The sequence below is a fragment of the Panulirus ornatus genome, chromosome 15, assembly GCF_036320965.1.
Source record: "Panulirus ornatus isolate Po-2019 chromosome 15, ASM3632096v1, whole genome shotgun sequence".
NCBI classification, from domain to species: domain Eukaryota; kingdom Metazoa; phylum Arthropoda; class Malacostraca; order Decapoda; family Palinuridae; genus Panulirus; species Panulirus ornatus.
Window position 1 is genome coordinate 19,253,534 of NC_092238.1, and position 27,596 is coordinate 19,281,129.

Sequence of the window (27,596 nt, forward strand, 5' to 3'; positions counted from 1 at the left end):
CAATTTGGTCTCCCACTTCTCCTCGTTCCCTCCACCTCAGACACATATATCCTCTTGGTCAATCTTTCCTCACTCATTCTCTCCATGTGCCCAAACCATTTCAAAACACCCTCTTCTGCTCTCTCAACCACACTCTTCTTTTTTCCACACAGCGACAAAGCAAAATAAATAAATAAATAAATATATTCTATATTCATTTTTTATCATCGCCACCTCGCCACACATGGAATAACATCCTCCTCCCCCCTCATGTGTGCAAGGTAGCCCTAGGAAAAGACAACACAGGTCACATTCGTTCACACTCAGTCTCTAGCTGTCATGTGTAATGAACCAAAACCAAAGCTCCCTTTCTACATCCAGGCCCCACAAAACTTTCCATGGTTTACCCCAGATGCTTCACATGCTCTGGTTCAATCCACTGACAGCACATCAAACCCAGTAAGCCACATCGTTCCAATTCACTCTATTCCTTGCATGCCTTTCATCCTCTGTGTGTTCAAGCCCCGATCACTCAAAATCTTTTTCACTCCATCCTTCTACCTCCAATTTGGTATCCCACTTCTCATTCCCTTCACCTCTGACGCATATATCCATTTTGTCAATCCCTCCTCACTCATTCTCTCCATGTGACAAAACCATTTCAAAACACCCTGTTATGCTCTCTCAACCACACTCTTTATTACCACACATTTCTCTTACCCTTTCATTCCTCACATGATCAAACCACCTCACACCACATATTGTCCGCAATCATCTCATTTCCAACACCTCCACCCTCCTTCGCACAACCCTATCTATAGCCCATGTCTCGCAACCATAAAACATTGTTAAAACCATTATTCCTTCAAACGTACTCATTTTTTCTCTCAGAGATAATGTTCTCGCCTTCCACACGTGCTTCAACGCTCCCAGAAACTTCACTGCCTCCCCAACCCTGTGACTCACTTCCACTTCCATGGTTCCATCTGCTGCCAAATCCACTTCCAGATATCTAAAACACTTCACTTCCTCAAGTTTTTTTCCATTTAAACTTACTTCCCAATTAACTTGTCCCTCAACCCTACTGAACCTAATAACCTTCCTCTTATTCACATTTACTCTCAACTTTCTTCTTTCACACACTTTACCAAACTCAGTCACCAACTTCTGCAATTTCTCATGCGAATCAGCCACCAGCGCTGTATCATCAGTGAACAACAGCTGACTCACTTTCCAAGCCCTCTCATCCACAACTGACTGCATACTTGCCCCTCTTTCCAAAACTCTTACATTCACCTCCCTAACCACCCCATCCATAAACAAATTAATCAACCACGGAGACATCACGCACCCCTGCCGCAAACCGACATTCACTGGGAACCAATCACTTTCCTCTCTTCGTACTCATACACATGCCTTACATCCTTGGTAAAAACTTTTCACTATTTCAAGCAACTTACCTCCCACACAATTCACTCTTAATCTTCCACATAACATCTCTATCAACCCTATCAAATGCCTTCTCCACATCCATAAATGCTACATATAAATCCATCTATATTTCTAAGTATTTCTTACATACATTCTTCAAAGCAAACACCTGATCCAAACATCCTCTATCACTTCTGAAACCACACTGCTCTTCCCCAATCTGATGCTCTGTACATGTCTTCACCCTCTCAATCAATTCCCTCCCATATAATTTCCCAGGAATACTCAACAAACTCTTACCTCTGTAGTTTGAACACTCACCTTTATCCCCTTTGCCTTTGTACAATGGCACTATGCATGCATTCCGCCAATCCTCGGGCACTTCACCATGAACCATACGTACAGTCACCTCTTTTCTTAATAAATTCTACTGCAATACCATCCAAACCTGCCACCTTGCTGGCTTTCATCTTCCACAATGCTTTCACTGCCTCATCTCTGTTTACCAAACCATTCTCTCTGACCTTCTCATTTCGCACACCACCTCGACCAAAACACTCTATATCTGCAGCTCTATCATCAAACACATTCAACAAACCTTTAAAAAAATCACTCCATTTTGGTATGGCAATTGGTAACCCTATTTCACCTGTGTTAAGCAATCTTTATATAGAATTTTTTGAAACAAAACTGCCAAATTTTTGGTATGGCAATGGGTAACCCTCTTTCACCCATGCTAAGTATTATTTAAATGTAATTTTTTGTTCATCCGTGCTAAGTAACCTTTAAATGGAATTTTTTGTAACAAAATTGCTAAAGGATATCTTACCTTCTAATGCAATTTGGTTTAGGTATGGAGATGATGTTTTTTGCGTTTGGCCAACAAATGAATATTTGCAACTATTTCTCCTCTTACTTAACAATCTAGTATCTTCCATCATATTTACTGTAGAAAATGAAAATAATGTTTTTTTTTTTTTTTTTTTATACTTTGTCGCTGTCTCCCGCGTTTGCGAGGTAGCGCAAGGAAACAGACGAAAGAAATGGCCCAACCCCCCCCATACACATGTACATACACACGTCCACACACGCAAATATACATACCTACACAGCTTTCCATGGTTTACCCCGGACGCTTCACATGCCTTGATTCAATCCACTGACAGCACGTCAACCCCTGTATACCACATCGCTCCAATTCACTCTATTCCTTGCCCTCCTTTCACCCTCCTGCATGTTCAGGCCCCGATCACACAAAATCCTTTTCACTCCATCTTTCCACCTCCAATTTGGTCTCCCTCTTCTCCTCGTTCCCTCCACCTCCGACACATATATCCTCTTGGTCAATCTTTCCTCACTCATTCTCTCCATGTGCCCAAACCATTTCAAAACACCCTCTTCTGCTCTCTCAACCACGCTCTTTTTATTTCCACACATCTCTCTTACCCTTACGTTACTTACTCGATCAAACCACCTCACACCACACATTGTCCTCAAACATCTCATTTCCAGCACATCCATCCTCCTGCGCACAACTCTATCCATAGCCCACGCCTCGCAACCATACAACATTGTTGGAACTACTATTCCTTCAAACATACCCATTTTTGCTTTCCGAGATAATGTTCTCGACTTCCACACATTCTTCAAGGCCCCCAGAATTTTCGCCCCCTCCCCCACCCTATGATCCACTTCCGCTTCCATGGTTCCTATCCGCTGCCAGATCCACTCCCAGATATCTAAAACACTTCACTTCCTCCAGTTTTTCTCTATTCAAACTCACCTCCCAATTGACTTGACCCTCAACCCTACTGTACCTAATAACCTTGCTCTTATTCACATTTACTCTTAACTTTCTTCTTCCACACACTTTACCAAACTCAGTCACCAGCTTCTGCAGTTTCTCACATGAATCAGCCACCAGCGCTGTATCATCAGTGAACAACAACTGACTCACTTCCCAAGCTCTCTCATCCCCAACAGACTTCATACTTGCCCCTCTTTCCAAAACTCTTGCATTTACCTCCCTAACAACCCCATCCATAAACAAATTAAACAACCATGGAGACATCACACACCCCTGCCGCAAACCTACATTCACTGAGAACCAATCACTTTCCTCTCTTCCTACACGTACACATGCCTTACATCCTCGATAAAAACTTTTCACTGCTTCTAACAACTTTCCTCCCACACCATATATTCTTAATACCTTCCACAGAGCATCTCTATCAACTCTATCATATGCCTTCTCCAGATCCATAAATGCTACATACAAATCCATTTGCTTTTCTAAGTATTTCTCACATACATTCTTCAAAGCAAACACCTGATCCACACATCCTCTACCACTTCTGAAACCACACTGCTCTTCCCCAATCTGATGCTCTGTACATGCCTTCACCCTCTCAATCAATACCCTCTCATATAATTTACCAGGAATACTCAACAAACTTATACCTCTATAATTTGAGCACTCACTCTTATCCCCTTTGCCTTTGTACAATGGCACTATGCACGCATTCCGCCAATCCTGAGGCACCTCACCATGAGTCATACATACATTAAATAACCTTACAACCAGTCAACAATACAGTCACCCCCTTTTTTAATAAATTCCACTGCAATAGCATCCAAACCTGCTGCCTTGCCGGCTTTCATCTTCCGCAAAGCTTTCACTACCTCTTCTCTGTTTACCAAATCATTTTCCCTAACCCTCTCACTTCGCACACCACCTCGACCAAAACACTCTATATCTGCCAGCTCTATCATCAAACACATTCAACAAACCTTTAAAAAAATCACTCCATTTTGTATGGCAATTGGTAACCCTATTTCACCTGTGTTAAGCAATCTTTATATAGAATTTTTTGAAACAAAACTGCCAAATTTTTGGTATGGCAATGGGTAACCCTCTTTCACCCATGCTAAGTATTATTTAAATGTAATTTTTTGTTCATCCGTGCTAAGTAACCTTTAAATGGAATTTTTTGTAACAAAATTGCTAAAGGATATCTTACCTTCTAATGCAATTTGGTTTAGGTATGGAGATGATGTTTTTTGCGTTTGGCCAACAAATGAATATTTGCAACTATTTCTCCTCTTACTTAACAATCTAGTATCTTCCATCATATTTACTGTAGAAAATGAAAATAATGTTTTTTTTTTTTTTTTTTTTATACTTTGTCGCTGTCTCCCGCGTTTGTGAGGTAGTGCAAGGAAACAGACGAAAGAAATGGCCCAGCCCCCCCCATACACATGTATATACATACGTCCAGACACGCAAATATACATACCTACACAGCTTTCCAAGGTTTACCCCAGACGCTTCACATGCCTTGATTCACTCCACTGACAGCACGTCAACCCCGGTATACCACATCGCTCCAATTCACTCTATTCCTTGCCCTCCTTTCACCCTCCTGCATGTTCAGGCCCCGATCACACAAAATCTTTGTCACTCCATCTTTCCACCTCCAATTTTGTCTCCCTCTTCTCCTCGTTCCCTCCACCTCCGACACATATATCCTCTTGGTCAATCTTTCCTCACCCATTCCCTCCATGTGCCCAAACCACTTCAAAACACCCTCTTCTGCTCTCTCAACCACGCTCTTTTTATTTCCACACATCTCTCTTACCCTTAAGTTACTCACTCGATCAAACCACCTCACACCACACATTGTCGTCAAACATCTCATTTCCAGCACATCCATCCTCCTGCGCACAACTCTATCCATAGCCCACACCTCGCAACCATACAACATTGTTGGAACCACTATTCCTTCAAACATACCCATTTTTGCTTTCCGAGATAATGTTCTCGACTTCCACACATTCTTCAAGGCCCCCAGAATTTTCGCCCCCTCCCCCACCCTATGATCCACTTCCGCTTCCATGGTTCCATCCGCTGCCAGATCCACTCCCAGATATCTAAAACACTTCACTTCCTCCAGTTTTTCTCTATTCAAACTCACCTCCCAATTGACTTGACCCTCAACCCTACTGTACCTAATAACCTTGCTCTTATTCACATTTACTCTTAACTTTCTTCTTCCACACACTTTACCAAACTCAGTCACCAGCTTCTGCAGTTTCTCACATGAATCAGCCACCAGCGCTGTATCATCAGTGAACAACAACTGACTCACTTCCCAAGCTCTCTCATCCCCAACAGACTTCATACTTGCCCCTCTTTCCAAAACTCTTGCATTTACCTCCCTAACAACCCCATCCATAAACAAATTAAACAACCATGGAGACATCACACACCCCTGCCGCAAACCTACATTCACTGAGAACCAATCACTTTCCTCTCTTCCTACACGTACACGTCTTACATCCTCGATAAAAACTTTTCACTGCTTCTAACAACTTTCCTCCCACACCATATATTCTTAATACCTTCCACAGAGCATCTCTATCAACTCTATCATATGCCTTCTCCAAATCCATAAATGCTACATACAAATCCATTTGCTTTTCTAAGTATTTCTCACATACATTCTTCAAAGCAAACACCTGATCCACACATCCTCTACCACTTCTGAAACCACACTGCTCTTCCCCAATCTGATGCTCTGTACATGCCTTCACCCTCTCAATCAATACCCTCTCATATAATTTACCAGGAATACTCAACAAACTTATACCTCTATAATTTGAGCACTCACTCTTATCCCCTTTGCCTTTGTACAATGGCACTATGCACGCATTCCGCCAATCCTCAGGCACCTCACCATGAGTCATACATACATTAAATAACCTTACCAACCAGTCAACAATACAGTCACCCCCTTTTTTAATAAATTCCACTGCAATAGCATCCAAACCTGCTGCCTTGCCGGCTTTCATCTTCCGCAAAGCTTTCACTACCTCTTCTCTGTTTACCAAATCATTTTCCCTAACCCTCTCACTTTGCACACCACCTCGACCAAAACACCCTATATCTGCCACTCTATCATCAAACACATTCAACAAACCTTCAAAATACTCACTCCATCTTCTCACATCACCCCTACTTGTTATCACCTCCCCATTTGCGCCTTTCACTGAAGTTCCCATTTGCTCCCTTGTCTTACGCACTTTATTTACCTCCTTCCAGAACATCTTTTTATTCTCCCTAAAATTTAATGATACTCTCTCACCCCAACTCTCATTTGCCCTCTTTTTCACCTCTTGCAACTTTCTCTTGACCTCCTGTCTCTTTCTTTTATACATCTCCCACTCAATTGCATTTTTTCCCTGCAAAAATCGTCGAAATGCCTCTCTCTTCTCTTTCACTAATAATTTTACTTCTTCATCCCACCACTCACTACCCTTTCTAATCAACCCACCTCCCACTCTTCTCATGCCACAAGCATCTTTTGCACAAGCCATCACTGATTCCCTAAATACATCCCATTCCTCCCCCAGTCCCCTTACTTCCATTGTTCTCACCTTTTTCCATTCTGTACTCAGTCTCTCCTGGTACTTCCTCACACAAGTCTCCTTCCCAAGCTCACTTACTCTCACCACCCTCTTCACCCCAACTTTCACTCTTCTTTTCTGAAAACCCATACAAATCTTCACCTTAGCCTCCACAAGATAATGATCAGACATCCGTCCAGTTGCACCTCTCAGCACATTAACATCCAAAAGTCTCTCTTTCGCGCGTCTGTCAATTAACACGTAATCCAATAATGCTCTTTGGCCATCTCTCCCACTTACATACGTATACTTATGTATATCTCGCTTTTTAAACTAGGTATTCCCAATCACCAGTCCTTTTTCAGCACATAAATCTACAAGCTCTTAACCATTTCCATTTACAACTCTGAACACCCCATGTATACCAATTATTCCATCAACTGCCACATTACTCACCTTTGCATTCAAATCACCCATCACTATAACCCGGTCTCGTGCATCAAAACCACTAACACACTCATTCAGCTGCTCCCAAAACACTTGCCTCTCATGATCTTTCTTCTCATGCCCAGGTGCATATGCACCAATAATCACCCATCTCTCTCCATCAACTTTCAGTTTTACCCATATTAATCGAGAATTTACTTTCTTACATTCTATCACATACTCCCACAACTCCTGTTTCAGGAGTACTGCTACTCCTTCCCTTGCTCTTGTCCTCTCACTAACCCCTGACTTTACTCCCCAGACATTCCCAAACCACTATTCCCCTTTACCCTTGAGCTTCGTTTCACTCAGAGCCAAAACATCCAGGTTCCTTTCCTCAAACATACTACCTATCTCTCCTTTTTTCACATCTTGGTTACATCCACACACATTTAGACACCCCAGATATATATTTATCCCTGGGGATAGGGGAGAAAGAATACTTCCCACGTATTCCCTACGTGTCGTAGAAGGCGACTAGAAGGGGAGGGAGCGGGGGGCTGGAAATCCTCCCCTCTTGTTTTTTTTTAATTTTCCAAAAGAAGGAACAGAGAAGGGGGCCAGGCGAGGATATTCCCTCAGAGGCCCAGTACTCTGTTCTTAACGCTACCTTGCTAACGCGGGAAATGGCGAATAGTTTGAAAGAAAAAAAAAAAAAATATATATATATATATATATATATATATATATATATATATTTTTTTTTTTTTATACTTTGTCGCTGTCTCCCGCGTTTGCGAGGTAGCGCAAGGAAACAGACGAAAGAAATGGCCCAACCCCCCCCATACACATGTATATACATATGTCCACACACGCAAATATACATACCTACACAGCTTTCCATGGTTTACCCCAGACGCTGCACATGCCTTGATTCAATCCACTGACAGCACGTCAACCCCGGTATACCACATCGCTCCAATTCACTCTATTCCTTGCCCTCCTTTCACCCTCCTGCATGTATATATATATATATATATATATATTCCCCTTTGCCTTTGTACAATGGCACTATGCAAGCATTCCGCCAGTCCTCAGGCACCTCACCATGAATCATTTTATTTACTTATCTATTTTGCTTTGTCGCTGTCTCCCACATTAGAGAGGTAGCGCAAGGAAACAGACGAAAGAAATGGCCCAGCCCACCACCATACACATGTATATACATACACGTCCACACACGCAAATATACATACCCATACATCTCAATGTACACATATATATACACACAGAGAAACATACATATATACACACGCACACAATTCACACTGCCTTTATTCATTCCCATCACCACCTAGCCACACATGGAATAACATCCCCTACCCCCTCATGTGTGCAAGGTAGCGCTAGGAAAAGACAACAAAGGCCCCATTCATTCACACTCAGTCTCTAGCTGTCCTGTAATAATGCCCGAAACCACAGCTCCCTTTCCACATCCAGGCCCCACACAACTTTCCATGGTTTACCCCAGACGCTTCACATGCCCTGATTCAATCCATTGACAGCACGTCTACCCCGGTATACCACATCGATCCAATTCACTCTACTCCTTACCCGCCTTTCACCCTCCTGCATGTTCAGGCCCCGATCACTCAAAATCTTTTTCACTCCATCTTTCCACCTCCAATTTGGTCTCCCACTTCTCCTCGTTCCCTCCACTCTGACACATATATCCTCTTGGTCAATCTTTCCTCACTCATTCTCTCCATGTGCCCAAACCATTTCAAAACACCCTCTTCTGCTCTCTCAACCACGCTCTTTTTATTTCCACACATCTCTCTTACCCTTACATTACTTACTCGATCAAACCACCTCACACCACATATTGTCCTCAAACATCTCATTTCCAGCACATCCACCCTCCTCCACACAACTCTATCTATAGCCCATGCCTCGCAACCATATAACATTGTTGGAACCACTATTCCTTCAAACATACCCAATTTTTGCTTTCTGAGATAACATTCTCGCCTTCCACACATTTTACAACGCTCCCAGAACTTTCGCCCCCTCCCCCAACCTATGATTGACCTCTGCTTCCATGGTTCCATCCGCTGCCAAATCCACTCCCAGATATCTAAAACACTTCACTTCCTTCAGTATTTTCCATTCAAACTTACCTCCCAATTGACTTGTCCCTCAACTCTACTGTACCTAATAACAATGCTCTTATTCACATTCACTCTCAGCTTTCTTCTTTCACACACTTTACCAAACTCAGTCACCAGCTTCTGCAGTTTCTCACTCGAATCAGCCACCAGCGCTGTATCATCAGCGAACAACAACTGACTCACTTCCCAAGCTCTCTCATCCACAAGAGACTGCATACTTGCCCCTCTTTCCAAAACTCTTGCATTCACCTCCCTATCAACCCCATCCGTAAACAAATTAAACAACCATATAGACATCATGCACCCCTGCCGCAAACTAACATTCACTGAGAACCAATCACTTTCCTCTCTTCCTACACATACACATGCCTTACATCCTCGATAAAAACTTTTCACTCCTTCTAACAACTTACCTCCCACACCATATATTCTTAATACATTCAACAGAACATCGCTTATCAACTCTACAATAAGCCTTCTCCAGATACATAAATGCTACATACAAATCCATTTGCCTTTCTAAGTATTTCTCACATACATTTTTCAAAGCAAACACCCGATCCACACATCCTCTACCACTTCTGACACCACACTGCTCTTCCCCCAATCTGATGCTCTGTACATGCCTTCACACTCTCAATCAATACCCTCCCATACAATTTCTCTGGAATACTCAACAAACTTATACCTCTGTAATTTGAGCAATCACTCTTATCCCCTTTGCCTTTGTACTATGGCACTATGCAAGCATTCCGACAGTCATCAGGCACCTCACCATGAGTCATACATACATTAAATAACCTTACCAACCAGTCAACAATACAGTCATCCCCTTTTTTAATAGATTCCACTGCAATACCATCCAAACCTGCTGCCTTTCCAGCTTTCATCTTCCACAAAGCTTTTACTACCTCTTCTCTGTTTACCAAATCATTCTCCCTAACCCTCTCATTTTGCACATCACCTCGACCAAAATATCCTTTATCTGCCACTCTATCATCAAACACATTCAACAAACCTTAAAAATACTCACTCCATCTCCTTCTCACCTCACCACTACTTGTTATCACCTCCCCCTTCACTGATGCTCCCATTTGTTCCCCTGTCTTACACACTTTATTTACCTCCTTCCAAAACATCTTTTTATTCTCCCTAAAATTTAATGATACTCTCTCACCCTAACTCTCATTTGACCTCTTTTTCACCTCTTGCACCTTTCTCTTGACCTCCTGCCTCTTTCTTTTACACATCTCCCAGTCATTTGCATTATTTCCCTGCAAAAATCGTCCAAATGCCTCTCTCTTCTCTTTCACTAATAATCTTACTTCTTCATCCCACCACTCACTATCCTTTCTAATCTGCCCACCTCCCACACTTCTCATGCCACAAGCATCTTTTGCGCAAGCCATCACTGCTTCCCTAAATACATCCCATTCCTTCCCCACTCCCCTTACCTCCTTTGTTCTCACCTTTTTCCTTTCTGTACTCAGTCTCTTCTGGTACTTCCTCACACAATTCTCCTTCCCAAGCTCACTTACTCTTGCTACTCTCTTCCCCCCAACATTCTCTCTTCTTTACTGAAAACCTCTACAAATCTTCACCTTCGCCTCCAGAAGATAATGATCAAACATCCCTCTAGATGCACCTCTCAGCACATTAACATCCAAAAGTCTCTCTTTTGCGTGCCTATCAATTAATACGTAAACCAATAACGCTCTGTGGCCATCTCTCCTACTTACATACGTATACTTATGTATCCCTATGAGTCCACAGGGAAAATGAAACACGAAAAGTTCCCAAGTGCACTTTTGTGTAATAATCACATCATCAGGGGAGACACAAGAGAGGAATATAACAGTCAGTTGATATACATCGAAGAGACGAAGCTAGGACGCCATTTGGTAAACATGTATAGGAATATCTTGATCACACGCAAAATTGTGATCCTTCCCAACAATACTTATGTATATCTCTTTTTAAACCAGGTATTCCCAATCACCAGTCCTTTTTCAGCACATAAATCTACAAGTTCTTTACCATTTCCATTTACAACACTGAACACCCCATGTACACCAATTATTCCCTCAACTGCCACATTACTTACCCTTGCATTCAAATCACCCATCACTATAATCCGGTCTCATGCATCAAAACTATTAACACACTCACTCAGCTGCTCCTAAAACACTTGCCTCTCATGATCTTTCTTCTCATGCCCAGGTGCATATGCACAAAGAATAACCCATCTCTCTCCATCCACTTTCAGTTTTACCCATATCAATCAAGATATTACACTTTATCACATACTCCACCACTTCTGTTTCAGGAGTAGTGCTACTTCTTCTCTTGCTCTTGTCCTCTCACTAACCCCTGACTTTACTCCCAAGACATTCCCAAACCACTCTTCCCCTTTACCCTTGAGCTTTGTTTCACTCAGAGCCAAAACATCCAGGTTCCTTTCCTCAAACATACAACCTATCTCTCCTTTTTTCTCATCTTGGTTACATCCACACACAATCAAGACACCCCAATCTGAGCCTTCGAGGAGGATGAGCACTTCCCGCGTGACTCCTTCTTCTGTTTCCCCGTTTATAAAGTTAAAATACAAGGAAGAGAGTTTTTCTAGCCCCCCGCTCCTGTCCCCTTTAGTCGCCTTCTACGACACGTGAGGAATGTGTGGGAAGTATTCTTTCTCCCCTATCCCCTTCCAAAACATCTTTTCATTCTCCCTAAAATTTAATGATACTCTCTCACCCAACTCTCATGTGTCCTCTTTTTCACCTCTTGCACCTTCCTCTTGATGTCCTGACACTTTTTTTTTTTTACACATCTAGTCATTTGCACTGCTTTCCTGCAAAAATTGCCCAAATGGCTCTCTCTTCTCTTTCACTAATATCCTATTCCTTCATCCCCTACTCACTACCCTTTCTAATCTGTCCAACTCCCACCTTTCTTATGCCACATGCATCTTTTACAAACACAATCACTGCATCCCTTAATACATCCTACTCCTCACCCACTCCCTTCACGTCATTTGCTCTCACCTCTTGCCATTCTACACTCAATCTCTCCTGGTACTTCCTTACGCAAGTCTCCTTTCCAAGCTCACTTACTCTCACCACTCCCTTCTCCCCAACATTCTCTCTTCTTTTCTGGAAAACACTACAAATCTTCACCTTCGCCTCCACAAGATAGTGATAAGACATCCTTCCAGCCACCCCTCCCAGCACATTAACATCCACAAGTCTCTCTTTTACATGCCTATCAATTAACACGTAACCCAATAATGCCCTTTGACCAACTCTCCTACTCACATACGTATACTTACGTATATCTCTCTTTTTAAATCAGGTATTCCCAATCACCAGCACACAAAACCACAAGCCCTTCACCATTTCCATTTACAACACTGAACACCCCATGTATACCAATCATACCCTCAATTGCCACATTACTCACCTTCACATTTTAATCACCCATCAGTATAACCTGGTCTCATGCACCAAAGCTGCTAAGACACTCAGCTGTTCCCAAAACACTTGCCTCTCTTGATCTTTCTTCTCATGACCAGGTGCAAATGCAAAAGGTGAGGGCAAATAATGTGGTGGGAGTGGGTGAGGAATGGGATGTGTTTAGGGAAGCAGTGATGGCATGGGCAAAAGATGTATGTGGCATGAGAAAGGTGGGAGGTGGGCAGATTAAAAAGGGTAGAGGGTGGTGAGATTAAGTAGTTGTTAGTGAAAGAGAAAAGAGAGGCAAATGAGAGCTGGGGTGAGAGAGTATCATTAAGCTTTAGGGAGAATAAAAATATTTTTGGGAGGTGAATAACATGCATAAGAGAAGAGAGCAAATGGAAACATTGGTGAAGGGTGCAAGGGGGGAAGTAACAAAAGGTAGTGATAAAGTGAGGAGATCAAGTGAGTATTTTGAAGGTTTGTTGAATGTGTTTGATGACAGAGTGACAGATGTAAGGTGTTTTGGTCGGTGTGGTGTGCAAAGAGAGATGGTCAGGGAGAGTGGTTAAGAAAGAGGAGAGTGAAAGCTTTCTGAAGATGAAATCCGGTAAGGCAGCAGGTATGGATGGTACTGCAGTTAAATTTCGTAAGAAAGGGGGTAACTATGTTGTTGATCGGTTGATAAGGATATTCAACGTATGTATGGATGATGGTGAAGAGCCTGAGGATTGGCAGAATGTATGCATAGTGCCAATGTACAAAGCCAAAGGGGATAAAGGTGAGTGTTCAAATTACAGAGGCAAAAGTTTGTTGACTATTCCAGGGATATGGTATAGGAGGGTATTGATTGAGAGGAAGGAGGCATGTATAGAGCATCAGATTCGGGAGGAGCATTGTGGTTTCAGAAGAGGTACAGGATGAGTAGCTGAGGTGTATTTGTATGTAGCATTTATGGATCTGGATAAGGCATATGATAGGGTTGGTAGAGATGCTTTGTGGAAGGTCTTAAGAGTATATGATAAGGGAGGTGAGCTGCTAGAAGCAGTGAAATGCTTTTATCATGGATGTAAGGCATGTGTATGAGTACAAAAAGAAGAGTGACTGGTTCCCAGTGAAGGTCAGTCTAAGGCGTGATGACTCCATGGTTGTTTAATTTGTTTATGGATGGGATGGTTAGGGAGGTAAATGCAAGAGTTTTGGAAAGAGGGGCGAATATGCAGAGTGTTGGAGTTGAGAGGTACTGGGAAAAGAGTTAGTTGTTGTTCGCTGCTGATACAGCTCTGGTGGCTGATTCAAGTGAGAAACTGCAGAAGTTGGTGACTGAGTTTGGAAAAGTGTGTGAAAGGAGAAAGTTGAGAGTGAATGTGAATAAGAGCAAGGTTATTTGGTTTAGTAGGGTTAAGGGACAAGTAAGTTAGGATGTAAGTTTGAATAGAGAAAAACTGGAGGAAGCGAAATGTTTTAGATATCTGGGAGTGGACTTAGCAGCGAATGGAACCATGAAAGCGGAAGTGAGTCACAGGGTGGGGGAGGGGGCAAACGTTTTCAGAGGAATGGAGAATGTTTTGAAGGAGAGAACGTTATCTCGGAGAATAAAAAAAGTGTATGTTTGAAGGAATTGTAGTTCCAACAATATCATATGGTTTCGAGGCATAGACCATGGATAGGGTTGTAAGGAGGAGGGTACATGTGTTCGAAATGATATGTTTGAGGACAATATGCAGTGTGAGGTGCCTTGATTAAGTAATGAAAAGGTAAGAGAGATGTGTGGAAATAAAAAGAGTGTGGTTGAGAAAGCAGAAGAGGGTGTGTTGAAATGGTTTGGACATATGGAGAGAATGAGTGAGGTAAGGCTGACAAAAAGGATATATTTTTCAGAGGTGGAGGGAACAAGGAAAAGTGGGAGAACAAATTGGAGGTGGAAGGATGGAGTGAAAAAGATTTTAAGCGATTGGGGCCTGAACATACAGGAGGGTAAGAGGTGTGCAAGGAACAGAGTTTGTTGGAGCGATGTGGTATACTGGGGTCAACATGCTGTCAATGGACTGAACTAGGGCATGTGAAGCTTCTGGGGTAACCCATGGAAAGGTCTGTGGGGCCTAGATGTGGATAGGGAGCTGTGGTTTCGGGGCATTACACATGAAAGCTAGAAACTGAGTGTGAACAAATGTGGCCTTTTTTTTTGTTTTTCTGGCACTGCCACTCTGAAGCAGGGGGAAGCAATGATGTTTCCTGTGGGATAGGGTAACAACAAGAATGGATGAAGGCAAGTAAGTATGAATATGCAGAAGATGAAATTTGGCAAGGTAATGGGTTTGGATGGCATTGCAGTGGAATCTATTAAAAAAAGGGGGTGACTGTGTTGTTGATTGGTTGGTAGGTATATTCATTGTATGCATGGACCACATTCTTTAACGCTCCCAAAACCTTCACTCCCTCTCCCACCCTGTGACTCACTTCCGCTTCCACTGTTCCATTCGATGCTATGTCCAATCCAATTTTCTCCATTCAAACTTACATCCCAACTAACTTGTCCCTCAACCCTGATGAACCTAATAACCTTGCTCTTATTCACATTTACTCTCAACTTTCTCCTTTCACAAACTTTTCCAAACTCAGTCACCAACTCATGCAGTTTCTCAACTGAATCAGCTACCAGTGCTGTATCATCAGTGAACAATAACTGACTCACTTTCCAGGCCCTCTCATCCCCAACAGATTGTACACTTGCCTCCATTCATAAGTAATAAAAAATGCAGAGTCATCTTATTTCCTTTGTGCTGATCTGGTTTACTGCTAAATGACAGGCAGAGAAAGCTGTGGATGACTTGTCTGACAGCTCCCAATATGGAGATCATATTTATTTTCTATTGAGTCTGTTTTCCCAGTGTACTTATATCATACACAGGAAAAGTGTTGGGAGTAAATCTATAAGTATTGCACCATTCACAACAAAAGCAATCAGTATGCAGAAGAATGTCTTGCAAGTATGGGGAGGATATTGATGACTTTGCTTCTTTATCTCACACTGTCTCACTTTATGCATACACATAGTCCTGGTGGTGTATAGCAAGAATATATTTAGAAATATTAGAGTTCACACTGCAATACAAACAAATGTGAGGGGAGTGACTGGCTGGCATGTTTGATAAGGATCTCGAAGTTTTTTCTTTGGAAATACCCTAGGTCTTTATCCATTATCTTTTACCAAAGTACTTCATCACTCCATTATTACATAAAGAGAAAACTAGGTGCAGTTGCTATGTAATTTCTTTCACAAGTGAGGGTTAGTAGAAATGCTTCCTATGCCTTCCTCCTCCTTACATAACTTGATAAAATCACTCTTCGTCACTTATTTCTTTACAGTTCTTTACTTATTTTTCTTAACTTTCCTTAGCACCTGATGCATGTGAGTGTTCTTCCTCATAACTTTGGTCATCAAACCATCTACTGAGGGACAGCTGTGGAATTATAAGGGTGGTCCCAGGGGTACTGAGGCCAGAAATTTTTGCTATGTCCTTCTAACAATGGAAAAGACCTCTACAGGCAACTAATGGTATGATAAATTGGCTGATCCCAAAAGGATCCTAACCATACGTGTACAGCTGATGGAGCCGGGTATCTAGCCATACTTGTACAGGTTGCCTTTTCATGCCTTAATTTAAATTGGAAGGTAGACTTTATCAAATTGTAGAGATGCCTTACATCACAAGCATCTATATTTGGCACTTGGAAAAATATCCTAGAGTCAGCTACCTACATAACACAATGGGGATTGCACTGCAAATGGTGTCGGTACTCTGGCTATGCTTGTAAAGGCTAACTCTTCTATCCGTCATTCAAAAAAGAGGGTACAATTCAGTATGTAATGATGCCATATGTCACACAAATCATTTAGAATCAGGAAAAAATCCTACAGCCAATTACCCATGTAACGCATCAGGTGAATGTGTGACAATGGCATGTGCCCCTTGCAAATTAGTGATTGTATTTCAGGCACTTATGTTAGTGGTGATGATTCAGAAGATGTGTTATCAGTGCTGGGAAAAATATCTGCATAACTTTTATCCACTGTTGGTGAGAAAGAAGAGATGATAATGAATGTGGCATGAGAAGCATCATAATCAATGTGGTTTGGAGGTGCTGCTACAATGAATAGGCACAAAACTAAGGAAAGTTTTCAAATTTCTGTATCTCAAAGGGATACACTAGTTTTCTCAAGTATCAAAGCCTCATCCCATCTTCTCATGGAGACCTTTTTATTACACCCTTAGGGATGAATCTGAAGGGAGAGGCATTGCTGAACGCCATCAAGGCAACCTTTCTAAATTCAGACAAACACCTAAGGTATGCTGGGACTTTATTTCTTTGGGCAATTTTGCAGCCTCACTGCCTCAGGAAACACAGCACTGGAGTTGCCCTCTGCAAGTGGCCTGTCAAAAGTGAGGTACAAAAGGTTAATGGCAAGTCTGTTTGTGAATGATAACGTGTTGTTTGCTGAAGGGGAAGAGGAGTTGATGAAGGTTGCAAAGTGTTTTATGATGTGTGTAAGCATAGGCATTTGAAGGTCAATGCAAGTAAAAGTAAAGTAATGGTGCTTGAAAGGAATTTAAGTGAAAGTATAGATTTTGTAAAACCAATAAGTGTTGTATAAAAAAGACATGAACCTTTTTAAGCTTTACATTGGTGCAATTAGAAATTGGATATGAATAATACTACAGCAGATAAATTGAGAAAAAGAAATACTCTTTTAAGTTTTCATAATCATTTCTTAAATGCCTTTTTTAATCTTTTTTATTCTACTGGCTAATATAAGTGTCTAAGTATATCATGATTTTAGAATTTTGCGAGCTTGAACAGCTTGGATGTCAGCAATTTTAGAAAAAAATCCATATACCTCAGGGATTTCAACATTCACCACAGGGAATGGTTGAATTCCTCCTAAACAGATGGTGGAGGGATTGAAGCCCTTATGGTCTCCATTCTCAATCATTTACAGCAAATTATCTCCCATCCAACCCATATTCCTGACCACTCTGACCACTCTCCTAATATTCTGGATTTGTTTTTCACCTCTCGTCCATCCAGCTGTAAATACAAAATCTCACCCCAAATTGGTCGCCCGATCACACTCTCATAAATGTATCTATTCTAACAGCACCTCCACCCCCTCCTCCTCCTCCAGCAGCCCCTTCTAAGCATAAATATTGGCACCTGAACAAAGCTGACTGGAATAACTTATGCAGTTTCTTTTCTGACTTTCCTTGGATGAATTACTGTCTCTTATGTAGTGATGCTTCTGTCTCTGTTAAACGCATAGCAAAGGTTATTCTTGCAGGAATGAAAGCATTTATCCCCTCTTCCTCCAAGACGACTTCATCCACTCCATGGTTCAACCATTCCTATTCTGAGGCTATTTAGGCAAGGGATCAGACATATCAAGCTTAGAAAAACTCTCCTTCCTCTGGCTCCAATTCAGCTTTTACCACTGCCCATAATCACTGCAAACATGTTATCCATGAGATGAAGCATTCCTTTATGCACAGGAAGTGCAATAACCTCTCCTCATCAAACATTGATAGGTTTTTCTGATCTTTAGCTAAGGGCATCTCTAATAACTTCTGTCGCTCCACCTTCCCTTCACTTTCCATTGTGACAGTATTATAGTTGCCTCTCCCATTAACAAAGCAAACTCACTTTGGTTCCCATTTCTCCTCTAACTCCACCTTGGATGACTCTGACATTCCTTCACCCCCTAATGCTCCTCTTACTATTCCTATGCCCCTTTCCATAAGCTCTTATATTTCTGGACACCAGAAAGGCTTATGGTCATGATGGTATCCATCCCTGTGTACTGAAAGAGTGTGCCTGTGAACTTGCACCTGTGCTTGCTCATCTGTTTCATTTCTGTTTAAAAACCAAATCTTTTCCTTCTCCTTGGAAGCATGCATTAATACATCCAATCCCTAAGAAGGGTGACCATTCTGACCCCTCTAACTATAGTCCTATCACTGATATCTGCCATTTCCAAAGTCTTTAAAGCCCTCCTCAACTCTCATATCCTTAAACACCTCAACAATCTCTGATCACCAGTATGACTTCCATAATGCGAGATCCACCGGTGGTATTCTTTCCTATGTTACTAAGGTCTGGTAATCATTCCTGAAAGATTTTGGGGAGTCAAGTGCAGTTGCCCTTGACATATCTAAGGCATTGGCAAAGTGTGGCATCGGGGTCTCATCTCTAAGCTCCCCTCTTTTGGCTTCTTTCCCATAATTTGCTCCTTCACATCCAGCTTCATTTCTGGCCAACCTATCTCTGTGATTGTTGATGGATCAGCCTCCTCCCTTAATTCCATTAACAGTGGTGTTCCTCCCTCAAGGTTCTGTCCTGTCTCCTACACTTTTTCTCCTATTTTTCAACAATTTCCTCTCCTCCACAAATATTCCAATGCTCATACACCGATGAGTCAATACTGCATTTTTCCATATCCTTCAATTCTGCTCCCTTTTCTCTCACTCGATCTGCATCTCATTGTGACACAGCCTCCTCAACACTCTCAGAGTTGGACACGTAATCTCAATGGAGTAGACAAAATCTTGTTAAGTTTAATGACTTCAAGGCCCAGTTTCTACCCATCTCTATTGAAAACTCCTCACAATTCTCCTCTCTCCTTTGATTATTTTGTAATCCCACCTCTTGAATCAATGAACATACTTGGCATTACTGTAACACCCACTCTTCCTTGGAAACCTCACATTACAGGAATAGCTAGGTCTGTCTGTGAGAAACTGGGTGTCCTGTTTATACGTTGAAACTTCTCTTTTAAACAGTTGCTCCATCTATACATGGGAATGATTAATCTTGTATGGAGTACTGCTCTAACATATGTGGTGGTTCTAGCTCTGTATGCTTACTTGACAAAGTTCAGTTAAAAGCGATTTGCCTTATAAATTGTCCCAAGCTAACTTCTAAATATGACTCCCATGCCCTACACCACAATTTTTGTTCATTTTCCCTCTTCTACGAGCATTTCTTTGGTTTTTGCTCCTGAGAGCTGGCTGCTTGTGTGCCCACACCACTAGCTAAACCATGCAACTGTCAGCAAGCTGCTGCATCACATGACTATTGTGTGGCCATCAGCAACTAATGGGTGGGCAGTTTTGAAACCTGCTTCTTTTCCTACATGTTGAAGCTCTGGAACTCCCTACCCTCTCATGTCTTTTCCAATAACTATGACTAAGCAGATTTCAAGAGATACGTTTTTCATGTTCGTAATTCGAAATTCATAAGTACTCTCCCTTGTCTTTTCTTTATCCGTTTAATAATTCTTTCTACATTCTAATTAAGGCCCAACCTTGATGTGGACTTTCGTCCATGGCTGGATCCTTCAACATACAAAACTACATACTGAAAGTATACATCACATAACCTTTTTAATATCATATCAATACAACAGAACTTTTTTCTGCGTACAAATCTCATCTTTTGATGTATTCTTATGTTCTTGTGGGAGGTGCATGGGGTGGGGCAGGGTGGGCATGGGTGATGGTGTGGGAAGGGGTAGATGGTTCCACCTGTTGCAACTGCTGTGCATCACTTGGCCCTCACTGGGGAGAAGAGGCAGTAGGAGGGAAAGTCATGCTGCGGGATGCTGCTTGTCTGTCTTTCAATATCCTTACACCCCTGGGCTAAGCGATAAGAAGCCCACAAAATGGTCTCAGGTATACAACTACTACCATCAGATTTAGGGTTGTCAATATCATACTCACAGTTTGGTTCATACCGTGCTAAAGTACTCTCAAGTTCGTCACCACCTAAAGCAATGAACAGATGCTGGCCATATTCATGCAAAGTTGAGAGGCATCCAACAGGGATAAGCATTCATGGTGTATAATGCTATAAGTACCTAAATATCTTGAAATATAACAATATACACTTTTATAACAACACTTCACATAACTTTTATGGAGGAATGAGAAATTCATTGTATGCATAAAGAGGCATTTATTGCAAGACACAACACTGGTTCACACACAAAGGATGGTTACAAGTTTAAACCAGTCAAATACTGTAAAACACCCCAATAAACATTTTATCAACAATTATAAATATTCTACAAACAGTTATGCAAGTGAATATAACTGCATGACAGAGGGCGGGAATGTGTGATAGGGACTTGAGAAAATTTTCAAAAGGCTACTTTTGACATGTGCTATGTTGGGTGGCCATGTATCTCCAAAGAATTGGACTACCATGAGAGAGCAGGCTTCAAGGAATGATGTACCAAAATTTCTTGTGCCGGTTGGAATTAGCCCATTTTAGGAGAACCTTTTCTTTTGAATGATGTGACAGTTGTGTCAAGATCAAAATGGATGAGAACTGAAAGTGACACAACATATGCATTATGGTGTGCAAAGGTGTAAACTGATAAAACGAATCTTTAATTTTTCAATAACCCTCTAAAATGAATACCCACCTAGATTTTGTTGGAGCCATCCTCTAACCCAAAAACTGTGCAATTCATATGAAATGACACTCAACCAGTGCTAAAAATAAAACCATACAAAAAATCTTCATATCATACGTTATTCGAGAAAATACCTAAAAAAGTAGTATACTTTTCTTTATGTTGTTGTGGGCAGGTAATGATTTGATAGAGTAAGGCTCTAGTTGGTGGTAAAGCTGCTCCATATTTATGTAAATATGTTATGATTATGAATATTTTGCAAGGGTGATTTTGTTCTACATACACATTTTTTCCAGTTATGTTGTTGAGATGTTTAAACAACTATGGATAAGAGAAGGAATCATACGTTTACTAGAAATTCAAAAGAGAACAGAAGCCATCAAATCTCATATGAAGCACAGAGCAGGCCACAGTGATTCCCCCAAAGAGGCAATGAGCTATGTAGGGGTTATGGGTTACAAATGAGGAAGGAAAAGTCAGAACACCAAATGACATCAGCCATCAGACAAGGGTTAAAGAGTAAAGAAGTATACTCAAGTTTGAGTTGGGTTACAAGAAAAATGGATTAAAAGAGGTGGGTGACTGTGCTTATGAACATGGTGGTGAGGTGGGAAAAAAACGATTTTTGGGATGAGCTGAGTTCTTTGGCAATTTTGATGCAAGGAACTGAATCTAGATGCAAGGAGATCCAAATGCAAGAATGGAAGATGTGACAATTGAAGATATATCAGAGGGCAATTTCTATCAATACCAAAAGAATGATGCTTGTGTGTAAATGATATGAGTGTGTGAGGATGGCGTGAATGGAAATGGCAGTCTTGCTTGAAACATCAACTCTGCAAGCTGAAACATAACAAAGCAATCATTTTGGTTTGGAGCTAAAGTTTACTTTTACACTTTGGATATAAGTTGAGAGCATGTAAATATCTGAACTGATTCATCTCACACATATGGGAAAAGAGTTGAAGATAATTCATGAATATATCTGCATAAATAGTCTACTCACCTTGGTCAATTAGCTGAGTCAGGCCATCCCCTCCATCTCTCTTTAGTGTTCGCATGTGCAAATCATCTTTACTTTGTGGCTTATATTTGGCCTGCAATTATATAAACAGTCTCTGAAATGGAATCTATCATCTACTCCTCCATCCTAGATAAAAAAGTTATCTTGAGATAAAAAGTTCTAAACCTTCAATCATTCAACTTCTTGCCATACTTTCCACACCATCTCCCTTTACTTAAATACTGCCACCTTGTTCTTCAACATTTACTCTCAACTTCCTCACTACAAATACTTCTCCACTATCCATACAACATCCTCCACACTTGCTAATTCACCCAATGAAAGTGTTATTCAAGTAAATAGACATTATCATCTACCATGATCTATTATTTTCCAATCTTATTTCGTTATTGATATGTGCACTATCTGTCAAGAGTCTACCCTGCAAATTTATCAGAATAAAATCAAACACTTATAGGAGCATAAAATACTCATCTCAACCCATACATAACTCCAAATCATCCATTTCTTCCACTGCTCAAGGTGACACATTCAACGTTCTCTGCCAAAAATTTATCAACTTCAACAGCTTCTCTAACTTCACACATAGCCTACAACTGTCAACTCTATCTATGCTTCTTCCAAGTCTATTGATAATATTTACTTCTAAGTCTATTGGTGCTGTAATCACATATTACTGGGGAAGGGCAGAAATCAGATACCTAAATCAGATACCAGCGCTGTATCAACAGCGAAGAACAACCGATTAACTTCCCAAGCCATCTCATCCAAAACTGACTGCATGCTTGCCCCTATCTCCAAAGCTCTTGCATTCACCTCCCTAACAAGCCCATCCATAAACAAATCAAACAGCCATGGAGACATCATGCACCCCTGCAGCAAACCGACATTCAGTGGGAACCAATCACTTTCCTCTCTTCCTACTTGTATACATGTCTTACATACTTGATAAAATCTTTTCACCGCTTCTAGCAGGAGGGCAAGAGAAATGTGCAAGAGGTGAAAAAGAGGTCAAATGAGAGTTGGGGTGAGAGAGTATCATTAAACTCTAGGGAGAATAAAGATGTTTTGGAAGGAGGTAAATAAAGTGCATGTGGCAAGAGTACAAATGGGAACATCGGTGAAGGGGCCAATGGGGAGGTAATAACAGGTAGTGGTGAAGTGAGAAGGAGATGAAGAGAGTATTTTGAAGGTTTGTTGAATGAGTTTAATGATAGTGTGGCAGATATAGGGTGTTTTGGTCTAGGTGGTGTGCGAAGTGAGAGGATCACAGAGAATGGTTTGGTAAATAGAGAAGAGGTAGTGAAAGCTTTGCAGAAGATGAAAGCTGGCAAGGAGGTGGGTTTGGATGGTATTGCAGTGGAATTTATCAAAAAGGGGGTGACTGTGATGCTGACATGTCCGTAAGGATATTCAATGTATGTATGGTTCATGGTAAAGTGCCCGAAGATTAGTGGAATGCATGCACAGTGACATTGCACAAGGGCAAAGGGGATAAAGGTAAGTGTTCAAATTACAGAGGTATAAGTTTGTTGAGCATTCCTGGGAAATTATATGGCAGGGTATTGATTGAGAGGGTAAAGGAATGTGTAGAGCATCAGATTGGGGAAGAGCAGTGTGGTTTTAGAAGTGGCAGAGGATGTGTGGATCAGGTGTCTGCTTTGAAGAATATATGAGAGAAATACTTAGAAAAACAGATGGATTTGTATGTGGCATTATTGGATCTGGAGAAGGAATATGATAGAGTTGAGAGAAATGCTTTGTGGAGGGTGTTAAGAGTATATAGTGTGGGAGGTAAGTTGCTAGAAGCAGTGAAAAGTTTTTATTAAGGATGTAAGGCATGTGTATGAGCAATAAGAGAGGAAAATGATTGGTTTTTAGTGAATGTCGGTTTGCGGCAGAAGTGCATGATGTCTCCATGGTTGTTTAATTTGTTTATGGATGGGGTTGTTAGAGAGGTAAATGCAAGAGTTTTGGAGAGAGGGGCAAGTATGCAGTCTGCTGTGGATGAGAGGGCTTGGGAAGTGAATCAGTTATTGTTCGCTGATAATACAGCTCTGGAAGGTAATTTGGGTGAGAAACTGCAGAAGTTGGTGACTAAGTTTGGTAAAAGTGTGTGAAAGAAGAAAGCTGAGAGTAAATGTGAATAAGAACAAGGTAATTATTAGGTTCAGTAGGATTGAGGGACAAGCTAACTGGGTGGTAAGTTTGAATGGAGAGAAGCTGGATTAAGTGAAAAGTTTCAGATATCTGGGAGTGGATTTAGCAGTGATGGAACCATGGAAGCGGAAGTGAGTCACAAGGTGGGGGAGAGGGCGAAGGTTCTGTGAGCACTGAAGAATATGTGAAGGTGAGAATGTTACCCTGGAGAACAAAAATGGGTATGTTTGAAGGAACAGTGGTTCCAACAAATGTTATATGGGTGCAAGGCATGGGCTATGGATAGAGTTGTGCAGAGGAAGGTGGATGTGTTGGAAATGAGATGTTTGAAGACAATATGTTGTGTGACGTGGTCTGATGGAGTAGGTAATGAAAGGTTAAGAGAGATGTGTGGTTTTGAAAAGAATGTGGTTGAGAGAGCAGAAGAGGGTGTACTGAAATAGTTTGGTCACATGGAGAGATTGAGTGACAAAGAGGATATATGTGTCAGACGTGGAGGGAACTAGAAGTGGGAGATCAAATTGGAGGTGGAAGGATGGTGTAACAAAGATTTTGAGTGGTCGGGGCCTGAACATAGAGGAGGATGAAAGGTGTGCAAGGAATAGAGTGAACTGGAATGATGTGCTGTCAATAGACTGAAACAGGGCATGTGAAGCGTCTGTGGTAAACCATGGAAAGTTTTGTGGGACCTGGATGTGGAAAGGGAACTGTGGTTTCGGTGGATTATATATGACAGCTAGAGATTGAGTGTGAAAGAATGTGGCCTTTGTTGTCTTTTCCTAGCACTACCTCGTGCACATGCAGGGGGAGGGGGGGGGGGGGGTGCCATTTCGTGTGTGGAAGGGTGGCGACAGGAATGGATAAAGGCAGTAAGTATGAATTTGTACATGTGTTTATATGTATATGTCTGTGTATGTATACGTTGAAATGTATATGTATGTATATGTGCGTGTGTGGGCGTTTATGTATATACATGTGCATGTGGGCGGGTTGGGCCATTCTTTTGTCTGTTTCCTTGAGGTACCTTGCTAATGCGGAAGACAGCGACTAAGTATAATTAATAAATAAAATAAAAAAGATTTTGAGCGATCGGGGCCTGAACATACAGGTGGGTGAAAGGCGTGCAAGGAATAGAGTAAATTGGACCAAAGTGGTGTACCAGGATTGATGTGCTGTCAATGGATTAAACCAAGGCATGTGAAGCATCTGGGGTAAACCATGGAATGTTTTGTGGGGCCTGGATGTGGAAAAGGAGCTGTGGTTTCGGTGCATTATACATGACAGCTAGAGACTGAGTGTGAACGAATGTGGCCTTTGGTATCTTTTCCTAGTGCTACCTAGCGTGTGCATGGGGAGGAGGAGAGTGTTATTTCATGTGTGGTAGGGTGGTGACGGGAATGGATGAAGGTAGCAAGTATGAATATGTACATGTGTATATATCTGTGTATGTATTCACTGAAATGTATATGTATGTATATGTATGTGCATGGGCGTTTATGTATATATATATGTGTGTATGTGGGTGGGTTGGGCCATTCCTCGTTTGTTTCCTTGCACTACCTTGCTGACGTAGGAGACAGCGATTAAGTAAAATGATAAAAAAAATATATATGTGTATGTATATGAGTGGATGGGCCATTCTTCGTCTGTTTCCTGGTGCTATTTCGCTGATGCAGGAAACAGCATTTAAGTATAAATAAGAAAATAAAGAATTATAACTAAAAAATCAATTCTTCTCCATTCTTATGGGTGATATCTGGTACATATAACAACACACCTCTTTACATCTATGTTTCAGAAAGGACAGGTTTCAGGTTTACATTTACTCAAGAGAACAATGATTCATGCAAAGTCAAATTAATCAAATTAATGAATCCTTCACCCATTATCCTCACTTTGGGCTGTTACATATACTGTATAAAAATTTCAGTAACACCTTGACCCTGCTACTTAATAACCTCTCCATTCTCAAGAATATTATAAAACTTCATTTTTTCAATGTTTAACTCTTCATGTCAATATTCATCATTTCATAATACATATTACAAAATCAAAACATACAGACACACACACACACAAAAATAAAGCATACCTCATGTGATATTGTCCTATGTAATTCAGATCGATGACGCCTGCGGTTAACATTTGTACCAGCAGAGAAAAATGGCTCAGGGGCAGGACCACCTAATTAAAAGACAAGCTAATTTAATTCAATAAACATTATAAAACTGTTTATTCATTATTAAAAACTGAATGGAGAATCTAGTCTTACATGACTTCATATGAGTGTAAAAAGTGAAAGAGAAAGAAGCATCAAAGTGACAAGGTTCATGCCTCTCTTTAAACTCTATTTCATGGAATTATGAATGAAGTTAAAACTGACACAGTGAAACTGACGAGACAAAACATGAGATCATATCCTTCGAATCTCTGCTACGTATCATGGCAACTTATGCAGAACCTTACTCTTCCATTATCTTGTCATATATCTCTGGATTTCTCTCACATATATTTTCTCATCTCTCTCCAACCACCATAACTTTGGTTGTTTCTTTATATCTATTCCAATTAACTTCACTCCAATAAACTCATCCAATCAATCTCTTTTTACACAAAGATAACAACTCAGGACTCAGAAATTCACATATGAATCTAACTGTCGGTGTAGATGATGTATAGCAGGAAGCTCTGAAAAAACATCTTAAGCATATGATATAATTTATGTAATGTACATCACATACTATGTTTAAGTTGTTAACACTCTGTTCACTGATGGCATGGCTGTAATCCCTTTGGGGCAACCATCTGAAGTTTATTACAGCACACAAAATTACCAGAAGTATCTAACAAAATCATCTGCAAGAGGGTATGAAACAAAGATGGCTTAAGCCTCATGACTTGCCTCTTGAGTGATCCTGAGGTGTGTATTACTAGAAGGTGACTTTCCCATGCCTCTGCCAACACCATAGGTCATGGGTCAAATTGCTGATAACCGCTTGGCCTAGCCTTTCAACCTTTGAAGTCTGAAGTTTCCCATTAATGTAACAAAGCCATTTAGTCATATGTGACATTTT

The 27,596-nt window shown here is 41.1% G+C and overlaps 1 protein-coding gene across 1 annotated transcript in view; it reads right to left on the reverse strand.

Annotated features, from left to right (window-relative positions):
• The window catches only part of LOC139753740 (tuberin-like), a 354,102-nt gene that overhangs the window by 290,999 nt on the left and 35,507 nt on the right, over window positions 1–27,596 (reverse strand). Inside the window, exons 3-4 of the mRNA XM_071670536.1 lie at window positions 26,615–26,706; window positions 22,345–22,435 (exon numbers count right to left, since the gene is read on the reverse strand). Of these exons, the coding sequence (XP_071526637.1) occupies window positions 22,345–22,435; window positions 26,615–26,706 (183 nt within the window). The remainder of the gene's footprint in view (window positions 1–22,344; window positions 22,436–26,614; window positions 26,707–27,596) is intronic.